Source organism: Haliotis rufescens, unplaced genomic scaffold (assembly GCF_023055435.1).
Source record: "Haliotis rufescens isolate VD_foot unplaced genomic scaffold, xgHalRufe1.0.p SCAF_10, whole genome shotgun sequence".
Lineage (NCBI taxonomy): Eukaryota > Metazoa > Mollusca > Gastropoda > Lepetellida > Haliotidae > Haliotis > Haliotis rufescens.
In genome coordinates, this window is record NW_025963780.1 from 25,412,709 (window position 1) to 25,428,849 (window position 16,141).

At 43.7% G+C, this 16,141-nt stretch overlaps 1 protein-coding gene across 4 annotated transcripts in view; it reads right to left on the reverse strand.

Moving 5' to 3' along the window:
• LOC124117124 (plexin domain-containing protein 2-like) overlaps positions 1-16,141 on the reverse strand; it is a 138,947-nt gene that overhangs the window by 4,838 nt on the left and 117,968 nt on the right. The window contains exons 9-13 of one of the 4 annotated variants that reach the window (XM_046478858.2): positions 15,942-16,038; positions 15,243-15,338; positions 13,331-13,482; positions 12,243-12,257; positions 5,218-5,424 (exon numbers count right to left, since the gene is read on the reverse strand). In XM_046478858.2, coding sequence (XP_046334814.2) covers positions 5,218-5,424; positions 12,243-12,257; positions 13,331-13,482; positions 15,243-15,338; positions 15,942-16,038 — 567 coding nt within the window. The remainder of the gene's footprint in view (positions 1-5,217; positions 5,425-12,242; positions 12,258-13,330; positions 13,483-15,242; positions 15,339-15,941; positions 16,039-16,141) is intronic. The other 3 variants (XM_046478859.2, XM_046478860.2, XM_046478861.2) reach the window with 3 other exon arrangements.

The following is a 16,141-nucleotide window of genomic DNA, read 5'->3' on the forward strand; positions in this document are numbered from 1 at the left end:
TTAAACAGCCCAGTTATTAACAAGTTCGTTCATCACTCAGCAAATCAGTGCAGTGATTCACAGTACCATAGACTACAGATGCCTGTTCTACAACCATCCAGGTACCTCATACTGGAAATATACTTATCTCCTGACTACTGTAAAATACAAACATCTGCCCCAATCTCATTTACACCGGATCTTTAACTCTAATGTGATACCTCTCTGCATAAAGATCTGTGGACCCCTGGAGGTCAGGTCACATGGACTGTCTAATCAGCCAATCACCATAAAGGATTCTAACTTCATGGTACGAGTGAGTAAAGCATTCATATCACCAAATCTGACTTCTGTAAGTAGAATCGTATAAATAAATGTGGCCCTGTCATGACAGTATTGCGCTAAGATGATTGTAACTCCCATACTTTAACATAGGCGTACAATAGTCTTAGCGCTAAGTGAGCCCAGATCTTTTTGCAGAGAGGTGTATTGTAATGATTAGAAGATGTGATAACAAGGTGAATTACAAGCAATAACGGTGGTACACCCAAACTCTCCTCAGACATGGCAGCTGCTTTATTCTACAAAATGATTCCCCAGCTTAATCTGAGTTACCTCAATACATTAATTAACAAAACATTTATTGAGTGAGTGAGTGAGTATGGTTTTCCGCCGCTTTTGGCAATATTCCAGCAATATCACAGCAGGGGACACCAGAAATGGGCTTCACACACTGTACCCATGTGGGGAATCAAACCCGGGTCTTCGTCGTGAAGAGCAAAAGCTTTAACCACAAGGCTACCTCACCGCCCTAAACATTTAATGAATTAACCAATAGCTAATATGGTGTGCTTAATTCAAATGCATGTGAAAGTTAATGAGTGAGTGAGAATGGTTTTCCGCCGCTTTTAGCAATATTCCAGCAATATCACGGCAGGGGGCACCAGAAATGGGCTTCACACATTGTACCCATGTCGGGAATCAACCCGGGTCTTCAGGGTGACGAGCGAACGCTTTAACCACTAGGCTACCCGACCACCCCTGAAAGTTAACCCATGCTTGGCACTTGTTTTCAGGGAGTCCATGTTGGTAGGCTCTCACAGTACTATAAATATATATATATATTTGAATTTATAAAAAAAAGAAAGAAAGAAAGAAAGAAATTTGTTATCATTAATATATAGTCATATAATAAGAAAAAATAGTTCCCCACCACAGATGAATCTTTTGTCAAATAAAATGAAGTAAGAAAAAACATCCTGTTATTCCTGTCCAAGCAATTACTGCATTTAGTCGCATAAATAACTGTCCTTATCTTTTGAAATTAGATAGCAGCAAAACAATTTCTTTGAATACATGCAACCCGTGTGTGAAATAGTCCCAAGGTACTGCTGACCAGGGGCCTTAAAAGTTACTAGCCAGTTTCAAATTTCGCTAGCTGTATTTTTCATCCCTACAATAATTGACATTGGCAGTCAAAGTTTGTTAAGTAACACAGCTTATGATTGGTTAAGCTACAAATAACAACCAATCAAAACATGTTTGTTATACACGTTGTTACAGTGACAAGTCACCCAAACAAGATGAAAGAGGATAACTCTAAACTCGCAACATCTTTTCGTTAAGGACATTAATTTTATTGCTTGTATATATTTTATGGTTGTATTGATAGAGAAATGGTAAAACTTATGTTTATGATAATCAACTGAGAGGTGTGCATGCAAAAAAAGTAGCCAGTCAGGCTTGGCGCATTTCAGAACTTTCAGCTCGACTGAAATTTTGCTAGCACAGGGGGCTACTTCACACACTACATGCAACCATCCAAACATTGGAAACTAAACATTCGTAGACACACAAGGTGCCCATAAGCATGTTTATGAACACACAAATGACTCCAAGAGGTTGTCATTCAATTAAATTGTTTTGCTGCCAGAAAGATTTTAGTCTAAGCCATATAACTTGTAGAGAAAGATTGGCAAAGAACAGGATAAGCTGGATACAAGTGAAGCCAGATATGTGCAGCTGTTGGTTTTCTGTCTTCACATGCCTCAGGACTGGCTCTTATTTCACAAATATCCTTTCCAGAAACAGTTAGAAACATGTACACAAAACAAACTCTATGTTTGCTTGGAAATCATCAAGAGAATATATTTACGTGAACCAGTGTTTCGCTTTGATACTGGCGGACAAAACTTTTGGGTCATGAATATTTTGGGGGATATTTTTATGAAATGTTATGTTCAGTTTTCACTGTCCAAAAACTATCCTCAAAAATATTAATGATCCCTGATATTTTTCAATTCTCTGTCAACAAGCCCAATGCACTGGGAGCTAGGATGAAACGATACAGCAAGGTGACGACATGATACTCTGTCAACAAGCACTGGGAACCTATCTCCCCCCCTCTGCCAACAAGCACAATGCACTGGGAAGCTACCTCAAACCTCTCTCAACGAGCACTGGGAGCCTATCTCCCCCCTCTGTCAACGAGCACTGGGAGCCTATCTCCCCCTCTGTCAAAGAGCACTGGGAGCCTATCTCAACCCTGTCAACAAGCACTGGGAACATATCTCAAACCTCTCTCAACGAGCACTGGGAGCCTATCTCAACCCTGTCAACGAGCACTGGGAACCTACATCAACTCTCCGTCAACGAGCACTGGGAACCTACCGACACCCTCTGACAACAAGCACTGGGAACCTACCTACACCCTCTGACAACAAGCACTGGGAACCTACCTACACCCTCTGACAACAAGCACTGGGAACCTACCTACACCCTCTGACAACAAGCACTGGGAACCTACCTACACCCTCTGACAACAAGCACTGGGAACCTACCTACACCCTCTGACAACAAGCACTGGGAACCTACCTACACCCTCTGACAACAAGCACTGGGAACCTACCTACACCCTCTGACAACAAGCACTGGGAACCTATCCTTGGCCCTAACACGGCTGCGCACTTTGTAGTCATTCCTGAATATCATATCTGAAAACCTTGAAGCCCTATCCATCAACTGTCTCCAATCAGACAATAAATATACATGGAAGGTTAAACAACAGAACAGTGTAGAAGGCAACAAAGACGGTTTTTACAAGAAGACTGTTGAAGGTGTCACAATGTGCAGCCATTGGATTTCATATTGGATATTGCGTGAGTGAGTGAGTTTTGTGTGATGCAGCATTAAACAGCGTTTCGGTTAAATATTGAAGTGGTTGAAGTGGGTGAAGTGATGCAGGCCTCTGTCTTTTACCACTTTGGTGAAACCCACAAGCACAGAATGGTGCTGACAGACCTTGAAACACAATCAGAACGAATCTGGGATTCAAACCCACAATCAAAGTTTCTGGCACACCGAAAGGATGAGACTCAGTGTATGACATTTGAGTCAGAAAAGCTTAATGAATAAGGTAAGACCAAAGTGAAGCACCTTGTAGATATTTTCCACTTTGATGAAGCCCTTAAGCATGGGTATGGTTGGTGCTGAGACCAAAGGATCACAAATGAATGTGGGATTCAAAACCCTCATTAGCAGATCCTGGTAATCAAAGGGACACAACTCGGCTCAAAATCCCCACCCCTACATTGATTCATGTCAAGATACATTTTCAGGCTGTCTGCTTCACAATATTGTGAGAGAGTGAGTATGGTTTTTACGCCGCTTTTAGCAATATTCCAGCAATATCATGGTGGGGGACACCAGAAATGGGCTTCACACATTGTACCCATGTCGGGCTTCGAACCCGAGTCTTCGACGAGCAAACGCTTTAACTCGACTACTCGACTGCCCCGCTTCACAATAGATGTGCTGTATACTATTGAAAAGAAGATAAAGAACACCCAATTTTTTCATACAAAAAAAATAAAAATGTCATGGCCACGAAATATGCATCCAGTAATATCCTCCACCCATGTGCTACAACATCAAAAACATCACATAACCACCAAAGAAGATGAGTGAAATAATTGAACAGAGATGGATGTGAATGCTATGTGGCAAACAATTACATGTGATTTCGATTCACTACTTCGGTCAAGAGTCAACCTTTTGGGGGCAACAGAGCAGCCAAATTTAAAAAACAACCACTTTTATCGTCAGACAGCCTCCAGAAACACTATTTGGAGAATGTCGAAGTGTCAACTTTCCAAATATTCTGACCAACAGCTGTAACAATGTCTTAAAACTCTGAAATTTGATAATTCTTAAAATGACAAGAAAAGGATGTTGCATTTATGCGTTCACATAACACACACACTTGCAATGTGCAATGTCTGCAAGCAGTGTTTAGGTGTCCGGCAGGTCAGACTACAGTTGTACAGACACGCTAGTGACTAATCCATCTAGACAAAACAGAACAACAAAACATCCCATAAAGAAAAACTTGAGAAGAAGGAGTGCAGCAAACAAGGGGACAGATATCTACGACAACCAATCCAGGCCATGCGTTATCGAGCAGGTAGTGTATAACGACCCGTATTTCATGCACCGAACAGGACTTCTGTTTATATGTTCCAATTTCGACTGGTCAACTGATCATTCAGGAATAATATATTTTTCAGCTGCTTCTTATTTGTAAGAACCTGGTCTTGTTATATCTGTTCCTCTGATGGTGCACAAACGCACGCACGCACGCCTATTGAACTGTCCACCTTGTTGCAGAGTCGGTGTGTGTTTAAAACAGTCAACTGAAGCAGACTTTCATATTACGACACTGAGAGAAACATAGTCATTTACATCACACAGGAAACCTTCCAAGAGACTTGATGCTGCTGTTCCTGCGATTCCAGACTTCCTGGAAGCTGTGTTGCCATCGGCAATGTGATACTGGACATTCCTGTCATCAGGCTGGGTTCTTGGTGTTGTGTGTTTGAGTGAGTTAATGGCTGTCTTGTCCATGGATGTCCCTTTTTTTGTGTTTTCATGCAATGTTGATATTATTTTTGCAAACACAGTCGTTAACACCATCGGTCTGTCACTTTGTGAAATTTTACCATAGGAAGCAGCATTATTAGTTGTCACATCAGCAACATTTTCCAAAGCAGTAGCAGTAGCAGTAACATTCGAAACAGATTTGTTAGTACGTGTCACAGCAGTATTAGTAGTCATCTGTGTAGCAGTAGTTTTCAAAGAGTTAGTAGATTGTGAGGTAAGAGTGTCTACGATATTACTACTAGCAGAACTAGTTGTAATGCAACCGGTGTCAATCTCAGTCTGCATGCTCGTTCCGCTCACCCCACCACAATCCGCTGACGAATGTCTTGCATTAGCAGGGGCTGATGCAGTGGTAGTAGATGATGGGGTGGTAGTAGGTGGAACAGTTGCAGTTGTAGTAGGAGATGGAGTTGGAGTTGTAGTAGTAGGAGATGGAGTTGTAGTAGGAGTTGTGGTAGTAGTTGTAGTTGTAGTTGTTGCATCACATTGGGCTGTACTATTAAGCGCCTAAAATCAAGTTGGACTTTCTTGTTAAAAGACTACTAATCATGTTAATTATCTGTTTTTATTGATTTGAATTTTTATTTTACCTAGTTCTTAATTAGTTCTTAATTAATAATTTGTGGAACGCTCATGATGGAGAATATAGATTACATCAAGTAGCCTTTGCACAGCATTGCCTACAAACTGAAAAAAGCAAACATGAAAAGATGAAAAGGTCAGGCTGACTTATTTGGACTTGACAGTGTTGCTGGGGACCTATTCTAACCTGGATTCCCCACGGTTCAACCAGCATAGATTGCAGGGGACCAATTCTAACCTGGATTCCCCACGGTTCAACCAGCATAGATTGCAGGGGACCAATTCTAACCTGGATTCCCCACGGTTCAACCAGCATAGATTGCAGGGGACCAATTCTAACCTGGATTCCCCACGGTTCAACCAGCATAGATTGCAGGGGACCAATTCTAACCTGGATTCCCCACGGTTCAACCAGCATAGATTGCAGGGGACCAATTCTAACCTGGATTCCCCACGGTACGACCAGCATAGATTGCAGGGGACCAATTCTAACCTGGAATCCCCACGGTTCAACCAGCATAGATTGCAGGGGACCAATTCTAACCTGGAATCCCCACGGTTCAACCAGCATAGATTGCTGGGGACCAATTCTAACCTGGATTCCCCACGGTTCAACCAGCATAGATTGCAGGGGACCTATTCTAACCTGGATTCCCCACGGTTCAACCAGCATAGATTGCAGGGGACCAATTCTAACCTGGATTCCCCACGGTTCAACCAGCATAGATTGCAGGGGACCAATTCTAACCTGGATTCCCCACGGTACGACCAGCATAGATTGCAGGGGACCAATTCTAACCTGGATTCCCCACGGTATGACCAGCATAGATTGCAGGGGACCGATTCTAACCTGGAATCCCCACGGTTCAACCAGCATAGATTGCAGGGGACCAATTCTAACCTGGATTCCCCATGGTTCAACCAGCATAGATTGCAGGGGACCAATTCTAACCTGGATTCCCCACGGTACGACCAGCATAGATTGCAGGGGACCAATTCTAACCTTGATTCCCCACGGTACGACCAGCATAGATTGCAGGGGACCAATTCTAACCTGGATTCCCCACGGTACGACCAGCATAGATTGCAGGGGACCAATTCTAACCTGGATTCCCCTCGGTATGACCAGCATAGATTGCAGGGGACCAATTCTAACCTGGATTCCCCACGGTACGACCAGCATAGATTGCAGGGGACCAATTCTAACCTTGATTCCCCTCGGTACGACCAGCATAGATTGCAGGGGACCAATTCTAACCGGGAATCCCCACGGTTCAACCAGCATAGATTGCAGGGGACCTATTCTAACCGGGAATCCCATGGTGTGATTCGAAACAGCTACATCACAGCAGCCTTGACCAGATAAACCAGTGATTGAAAGCCTTTTGAGTTTGATTCACATATTAGTCGTCCTTCTTAACACGTGTGGAATACTGGGGACCCCTTCCATCAATCAGATTCAGAGTGAGTGAGTGAGTGGGTATGGTGTTATGCTGATTTTATGTCCATCAAAATTATGGCACGGGACATCAGAAATGGGCTTCCCACATTGTACCCATCTGGGGAATCAACCGGACTCCTCGGCGTGACGAGTGAATGCTTTAACCACTAGGCTACCCCACCGTCCCCCAACAGTCAGAACTGATTCCTTCAGTCTGTGTCAAAAACTATTGAGGCTTCAAGCCTGAACATGGTTCTGAGCTTATTTTTAGTACTGTTTAGGGCTATCATATGGACTGAGCTTACTAGACCGAACAGCAATTTACTAGACTTTGGCTTCTGAGTAGTGGCTGAAGTTAAAGACTGCTCCTCTGTGGCCAGACTCCAACATTCTTATGATGGCAAACAAAATAAGAGAGCAAAAAATACGATAAAAATAATAATTTTGTAAGTCATTTCAGTGTTAAAATAATGTGCATTCAATATTAGTATTTTGCCTAAGCATGCATGTTATTTTAAATTAAAAAAAAGTTATTGATATTCAATCAATCTGAAGTTAAAGGACAGCTTATAGTTGAGGTATGGCAGTTGAGTAACATCATTGCACAGATGTATGATTAAGAGATGAGTTTTGTTTGTTTGTTTGTTTGTTTGTTGTTTAACGCTGCACTCAGCAATATTCCAGCTATATGACGGCGGTCTGTAAATAAACGAGTCTGGACCAGACAATCCAGTGATTGACATCATGAGCATCGATCCGCGCAATTGGGATCGAAGACATGTATCAACCAAGTCAGCGAGCCTGACCACCCGATCCCGTTAGTCGCCTTTTATGACAAGCTGAAGACCTATTCTACCCCGGAATCTTCACGGGTATAAGAGATGAGTGAGTGAGTGAGTGAGATTAACACTGCTTTGCACAGTATTGCAGTTACATCATGGCATATCAGCTTGATGTGGGAGGAAAGCCCGAAGTGATGCAGGTCAATTTCTCAGAGTTATCTCCCCTGCCAAGGGAGCTATCAAGTGCCTTTCCAGCTTGTGGAACCTTCGTCCCCCTCCCAGTATCATCACTGCCACAAGTTTGCAAGCCCTCTCAACTTTTCCTCTGTGGCCTTGATAGAGCTACTCATATGCAGCATGCACTGCGACGATCCTATCACCGGTCAGTCACCTCAGTAGAAGTGACACGGAATACATTCTACCCCAGGGCACCTAGTGAAACATAGGTCACAGGGCGGTCGAGCAGGCAAACCACTAGCTAATCGTGACCGTCACCATCAACAGCCGCTATGGCTTGCGGACCACCCATCCACCACTAGCTAGTCGTGACCGTAATCAATCCACACTGTCTTGGTTTTAACCAGTCCCGTCCCCATCAACAGCCCCTATGGCTCACGGACCACACATCCACCACTAGCTTGCCGTGACAATATCAAGCCACATAACACTGTCTTGGTTTTAACAAGTCCTGTCACCATCAACAGCTGCTATGGCTCGCGGACAACCCATCCACCAGTAGCTAGTCGTGACCGTTTCAAGCCTCATAACACTGTCTTGGTTTTAACCAGTCCTGTCACCATCAACAGCTGCTATGGCTCGTGGACCACCCATCCATCGCTAGCTTGTCGTGACCGTATCAAGCCACACCGTCTTGGTTTTAACCAGTTCTGTCACCATCAACAGCCGCTATAGCTCGTGGACCACACATCCACCGCTAGCTAGTCGTGACCGTATCAACCCACACCGTCTTGGTTTTAACCAGTCCTGTCACCATCAACAGCCGCTATGGCTTGCAGACCACACATCCACCGCTAGCTAGTCGTGACCGTATCAACCCACACCGTCTTGGTTTTAACCAGTTCTGTCACCATCAACAGCCGCTATAGCTTGCAGACCACACATCCACCGCTAGCTAGTCGTGACCATATCAACCCACACCGTCTTGGTTTTAACCAGTCCTGTCAACATCAACAGCCGCTATGGCTCGTGGACCACCCATCCACCGCTAGCTAGTCGTGACCGTATCAAGCCACACCGTCTTGGTTTTAACCAGTTCTGTCACCATCAACAGCCGCTATGGCTTGCGGGCCACACATCCACCACTAGTTTGTCGTGACCGTATCAAGCCACATAACACTGTCTTGGTTTGAACCAGTCCTGTCACCATCAACAGCCGCTATGGCTCGCGGATCACCCATCCACCGCTAGCTGGTTGTGGCCGTCTCAAGCCACATAACACTGTCTTGGTTTGAACCAGTCCTGTCACCATCAACAGCTACTATGGCTCGCGGACCACACATCCACCACTAGCTTGTCGTGACAATATCAAGCCACATAACACTGTCTTGGTTTTAACCAGTCCTGTCACCATCAACAGCTGCTATGGCTCGCGGACCACACATCCACCGCTAGCTAGTCGTGACAGTATCAAGCCACATAACACTGTCTTGGTTTTAACCAGTCCTGTCACCATCAACAGCCGCTATGGCTTGCGGACCACACATCCACCGCTAGCTTGTCGTGACAATATCAAGCCACATAACACTGTCTTGGTTTTAACCAGTCCTGTCACCATCAACAGCTACTATGGCTCGCGGACCACACATCCACCACTAGCTTGTCGTGACAATATCAAGCCACATAACACTGTCTTGGTTTGAACCAGTCCTGTCACCATCAACAGCTACTATGGCTCGCGGATCCCCCCATCCACCGCTAGCTTGCCGTGACAATATCAAGCCACATAACACTGTCTTGGTTTTAACCAGACCTGTCACCATCAACAGCTACTATGGCTTTGCGGACCACCCATCCACCGCTAGCTTGTCGTGACAATATAAAGCCACATAACACTGTCTTGGTTTTAACCAGTCCTGTCACCATCAACAGCCGCTATGGCTCGCGGATCACCCATCCACCGCTAGCTTGTCGTGACAATATCAAGCCACATAACACTGTCATGGTTTAAACCAGTCCTGTCACCATCAACAGCTGCTTTGGCTTTGCGGACCACCCATCCACCGCTAGCTTGTCGTGACAATATAAAGCCACATAACACTGTCTTGGTTTAAACCAGTCCTGTCAACATCAACAGCCGCTATGGCTCGCGGATCACCCATCCACCGCTAGCTGGTTGTGGCCGTCTCAAGCCACATAACACTGTCTTGGTTTGAACCAGTCCTGTCACCATCAACAGCCGCTATGGCTTGCGGACCACACATCCACCGCTAGCTTGTCGTGACAATATCAAGCCACATAACACTGTCTTGGTTTTAACCAGTCCTGTCACCATCAACAGCTACTATGGCTCGCGGACCACACATCCACCACTAGCTTGTCGTGACAATATCAAGCCACATAACACTGTCTTGGTTTGAACCAGTCCTGTCACCATCAACAGCTACTATGGCTCGCGGATCCCCCCATCCACCGCTAGCTTGCCGTGACAATATCAAGCCACATAACACTGTCTTGGTTTTAACCAGACCTGTCACCATCAACAGCTACTATGGCTTTGCGGACCACCCATCCACCGCTAGCTTGTCGTGACAATATAAAGCCACATAACACTGTCTTGGTTTAAACCAGTCCTGTCCCCATCAACAGCCGCTATGGCTCGCGGACCACCCATCCACCGCTAGCTAGTCGTGACCGTATCAAACCACATAACACTGTCTTCGTTTTAACCAGTCCTGTCACCATCAACAGCCGCTATGTGAGTGAGTGAGTGAGTGAGTGAGTGAGTGAGTTTAACATTTAACAGTATTCCAGTTATATCACGGCTTGTCAGCATAATGTGGAACGAAAGCCCGAAGTAATGCAGATTTCAGATGGTTACCACTAAGGATAATCTCATGAAAGCTGGTCTGATGCTGACAAACCTAGAAACATAATCGGCACAAACCGGGATCATCACCTCATGATATGATAGTGTTACTGACATACACAGTATCGAGAGGTAGCGAAGGTTCATGGAGTTCTTACACCCATAGGTACGAGGGGCGTTCAATAAGTTTTGCAATTTCGATATAAGACCAAGTCGCAGATTATCTTTTGCACTTTCATTTTGCAATTTCATTTTGCAATATAATCTCCATTCACCTCAATACACTTATTCCATTTGTCCTTCAAGCTTTTAATACTACTTTAATAGAAATCCACAGATTCACCCTCTAACCACGCCTCTGTGGCAGCCTTTATGTCCTTGTCATCCTGGAAGCGTCTTCCATGTAGGGAAGATTTCATTTGCCAGAACAGGAACTAGTCACTGGGGGCTAAGTCTGGGCTGTAGGGTGGGTGATTTAACTGTACAACCAAGACTTACATTGAAGTTGCAAAACTTATTGAACGCCCCTCATACATAAAGACTCTGCGAACATTGTTTGCTTTGTGCCGGTGAAGTACAGCATTGTAATCATAGTTAGGGTAAGAATGATTAAGTATGAACATTGTTAGACAGAGAGAGGGATAGCTTTTACAGATGGAGTAGTCTGTCACATACAAATCTGTGCAGCTATAAAAAATAAACAATGATGTCATTCTGGATTCCTTATACATATGTATTGATACCCCAAATGACGTAAAAGAAACAGAACAATTGCTTTTAACTATCTGTACTTGTCTGATGCATCCCATCAGTATGTCCAGCCTTGAGGAAGTTGTTGTGTTTCTTTCACTGAGTAAATTCGAAAGAGACCTCGAGAAGATCAAGAAGGCATCACTACGACGCTCTCCACTTGGATGTTCAACGCTTTTATGTTAATGAACTTCTGCCCAATAATGAACTCCAGAACAGTGGTCAAAACAAAAGAGCAACTTAAGAAGCTAAGAATGAAAAAGAAAAATGACTGAACGAATTAGAACATTGCAGGAAATAAATGTTCACAACGTACACTTGGCCGCACCATTTCCCCCAGTGTCAATGTTCTTCCTGAACATGTGTTTATTTAAAATTACCAATCAGTAAAAAAATTGGATTTTAGTTTATTCTACAAATAGTTTGCATATTATCATAATAAATGTTCCAAAATAACTGTATAATTTGAAAGTATAGTTTTTGTACGAAACATTGGTATTAGACTGCAGGATGTTATCTTTGATCTTAAAGAGCGCTAATCATTGTACAACATTCTGCAGTCCCATCTCTCCAAAAAAGTCCTGACATTGACAGACAGAGAATGTTTCTGTTTCCATGTCCGTAAGACATGGAGAAAAAAGCATGGCTGTAAATAAACTTAAAACACTATCTACACTATCACTGACATAAACACAACATGCAAGCTGGGATTGATTAAACATACCCGAGACTGTGAAAACTGCAAGGGAGCAAAAAGACAATAAATATGTAAGACTGATTAGTTCCCTGGCATATAAGGCCATCTTTTAACTTGGTTTACGGATATCCAAAAAATAATTCAGTTCCAGTTGGAAAAAGTCCAAAAAGCAAACAATACTGACATGACAAGGCAAGGCACTGTGGCTGGGAGTTACTGTCCCTTGCTGTCATGTAAATCATTGCAAAAGCGATTCCTTCTGCAAGGTAGCGAGTTTTGATGGCAAAGACGTCTTATTACTGCATTGCAAGATTCAAGGAATGCATTTTTGTATTCTTGTACAGAATATTTTTTCTGGTCAGTAGTGATAAAATATTTGTAAAAATTGATAAAAACATATTCCACTATATTTTTTCAGTATTTGGGGTTGAAAGATCCACCGAACCAATTAAAAAAAGAGGGCCTCAGTCATTAAGTAGATACCAGGTTGTTATTAGGGCTGTTATTGACTGGAAATATCAGTTGTTGGGGCCAATTCTAACCCAGTATCCCCACCGTTGGTAGAATCTGAAAACTTAACAAGGACCTTAACATCAAAATGGAGGCGATCTGACAAGTAAAACTATAAAACGTCACTTGTGTATGTTAAACTGAAAGAAAGGACAATCTTATCATAATATAAATTTGAAAAGTTTTGAAATACTTTAATCTGATGTCTTTCAGTTGTCAAGTCAATATTCTGCAAAAAAAGTGAAAAGTGGCGACATGATAAAACACACGCAATGATGAGTTAAATGACAACTGGCTGCAAGGTATTCAAGCCTGGCTGATTACCAAAGATGAAAGTTGGTCATTCATATACAATTCTTGGCAGCCATTGGCTCCCCCTTCTTGGCGGGCCCATGCAAGATTGAGGTGATGAGAAGTTACAGTGTTTAATAACTGTTTATAGTCAGAAGGCCTTTTCTACAGGGAAATATTCTGCACTTGCCCAATGACAGGAAAGTTGATGTGAGCAAAACATTCATGATTGTTGATCTGTTTAAACTGTCAATATTATTTTGGTCAGTACTAAGAAAACAGGGTATTCCTCCAGGGGTGGAACTAGCTCCTACCAGCTTGGAACATCCACTGTTGAGCCATTCTGCCCGGTGCCAGTCGATGCCGTCGGAGCAGCGTCCCAGCGACCCACACCACTTGCAGTCAAACTTCACTTGTTCAAAGTCGTGATTCACACACTTCTTGCAGTCCGAGATGATGTTGCATGCTGGAACATTCAATAAAATATTGCCCATTGAAGCAATGTCAGGTGGATTGATCTGCTTGAGTGGTCTGTTCTTACTGTAACAATGATTTTTTGTTTCTTTGTTTAACTCCGCACTCAGCAATATTCCAACAACCGTATATTCTTGAGTAGAGTGTGCACTTTTTAAAAAACAACAACAGCTGTGTAGAAGGGTGTGTGCATTATACACGAAATAATGAGTTTTGATTTTTTTTTCCCCAGGGAAAGATATTACCGTGAGCACGTAACACCGGAAATGCCATGTCAACAAATCCATACTGAAGTACGCAAACTAATCATGTAATTACTCTGTCCATGACAGCGGTCTGTAAATAATCGAGTCTGAACCAGACAATCCAGTGATTGACATCATGAGCACCGATCCACGCAGTTGGGATACGATGTCATGCATCAACCAAGTCAGCAAGCCTGACCACCTGATCCTGTTAGTCGCTTCTTACAGGAAGAATGGGTTGCTGAAGACCTATTCTACCCCAGATTTTCACGGGTCTACCGTAACAATGACAGGGACCTATTATTCAGGAAACAAACACACACAAATACACACACACACACACCTCTGTTTTATCCTCTTAAGGCTGAGCACCAGGCAGGGAAACAAGAAGTACTATCTTCTAACATGTTTCGGTATGACACGGCCATGGATGAAACCACCAACCTTCAACTCTCTGGGTAGATGCTCTACCACTAGACTATGGAGGTGGCCCCTTATTCTTGGGGAAAGTACTGATTACTGGGAACCTATTCTGTCCTGGAATCCCCACAGGGAAAATGAACAATGGGTCCTGGGAATCTATTCTGTCCTGGAATCCCCACAGGGCAAATAAGCAATGGGTCCTGGGAATCTATTCTGTCCTGGAATCCCCACTGGGCAAATAAGCAATGGGTCCTGGGAATCTATTGTGTCCTGAAATCCCCACAGGGCAAATAAGCAATGGGTCCTGGGAATCTATTCTGTCCTGGAATCCCCACTGGGCAAATAAGCAATGGGTACTGGGAATCTATTCTGTCCTGGAATCCCCTCAGGGCAAATAAGCAATGGGTCCTGGGAATCTATTCTGTCCTGGAGTACCCACAGGGCAAATAAGCAATGGGTCCTGGGAATCTATTCTGTCCTGGAGTACCCACAGGGCAAATAAGCAATGGGTCCTGGGAATCTATTGTGTCCTGAAATCCCCACAGGGCAAGTAAGCAATGGGTCCTGGGAATCTATTCTGTCCTGGGCCCACTTGCACAAAGCGATCTTAGCGCTAAGACTATCGTAAGCCTAAGTTAAAGTATGGGAGTTAAGATCATCTTAGCGCTAAGATCGCTTTGTACAAGTGGGCCCTGGAGTACCCACAGGGCAAATAAGCAATGGGTCCTGGGAATCTATTCTGTTCTGGTATCCCCACAGGGCAAATAAGCAATGGGTCCTGGGAATCTATTCTGTCCTGGAGTACCCATGAGAGACACAGACAGACCCCTACAATGAGTCTGCTAAGTAGTTAATAGGGGTGAAACGATGCATCGTGAGTTTTCATGAGACGGTACAATACACAATACGTTTTTCTGTATCGATACAAGACGATACACTTGCTAAAAGAAATTACTTACTACTCGTAAAATGACACCCAGCTATTTTGTCAGTCACATATCACGAAATGTGTTGTAATCAGGGTTTCAAGTTCACTACTAAAAATAGCCACTAGTAGTTCAGTTAGACAGGTAGTGAGGATTACTTGGCAATGGCTTCATGACGATGACGGTGCCCTGTTCGACCTGGTCCGGGTGGAAGGATACGCGATGGTACTCGTAGATCGTTCTACGTCGTATGCCTGCAACACACATATTGACATTTTGTCACTGAAACAATCATGTTGCCATCAGACATTGAACATTTTTCAATAAATTGTATATTCATATACTTTTCCTATCTCATACTATGCATCTCTTCTTTCTTCTTCAATCCTATGTGGAAAAGTGCTTTAACAAAGTTTCCAGCTTAAAAAACCCAACAAATCACCCAAGACATCCCAGCATTACCATGGTCACCACCCACAAACAAGTGGGTCACGCACTGTAATCCCGTACATAGCGACCGACACGACCTGGTCACATGCTAACCCCTGCCACATCATACTTTTTTCTCAAGAGCTAACAGGCTAGAGGAACTGTGATGTGGGGATGGCCGAGTTGGTGGGCACATAGCGTGTGTATATAAATATACAATATATGGGAAAAGTTCGGAGTTTTTAACTTGTCCTATCTCACTTAATGCTTTTATCAAAGGGTTGGAAGGTGGGGCGCAGATACCAAAGCTACAAAATAGTGTACGAATGATCGTACGAACGAGCGCAATTGATGTCATGCGGAGTGTCTTCTAGGTACACACCGGTATGTACACGACACACTGACAAATAGACAAAAAATCCCCTCACCCTGGGCTTTGAGGTAAGAGTCAATATAGAAGGCGTCCGACACACCGATCTTCACTGGGTGGTTCGAACTGGATATAGCCGACAGCTTGATAGGTAACTAAAACAGAGAAAACATCATATCATCCCACACAGGGGGGCACTAAGCGACAGAATTATCTTCCGTATCTATTTATCAGATTTAACATCCATTGCTGTTCCTG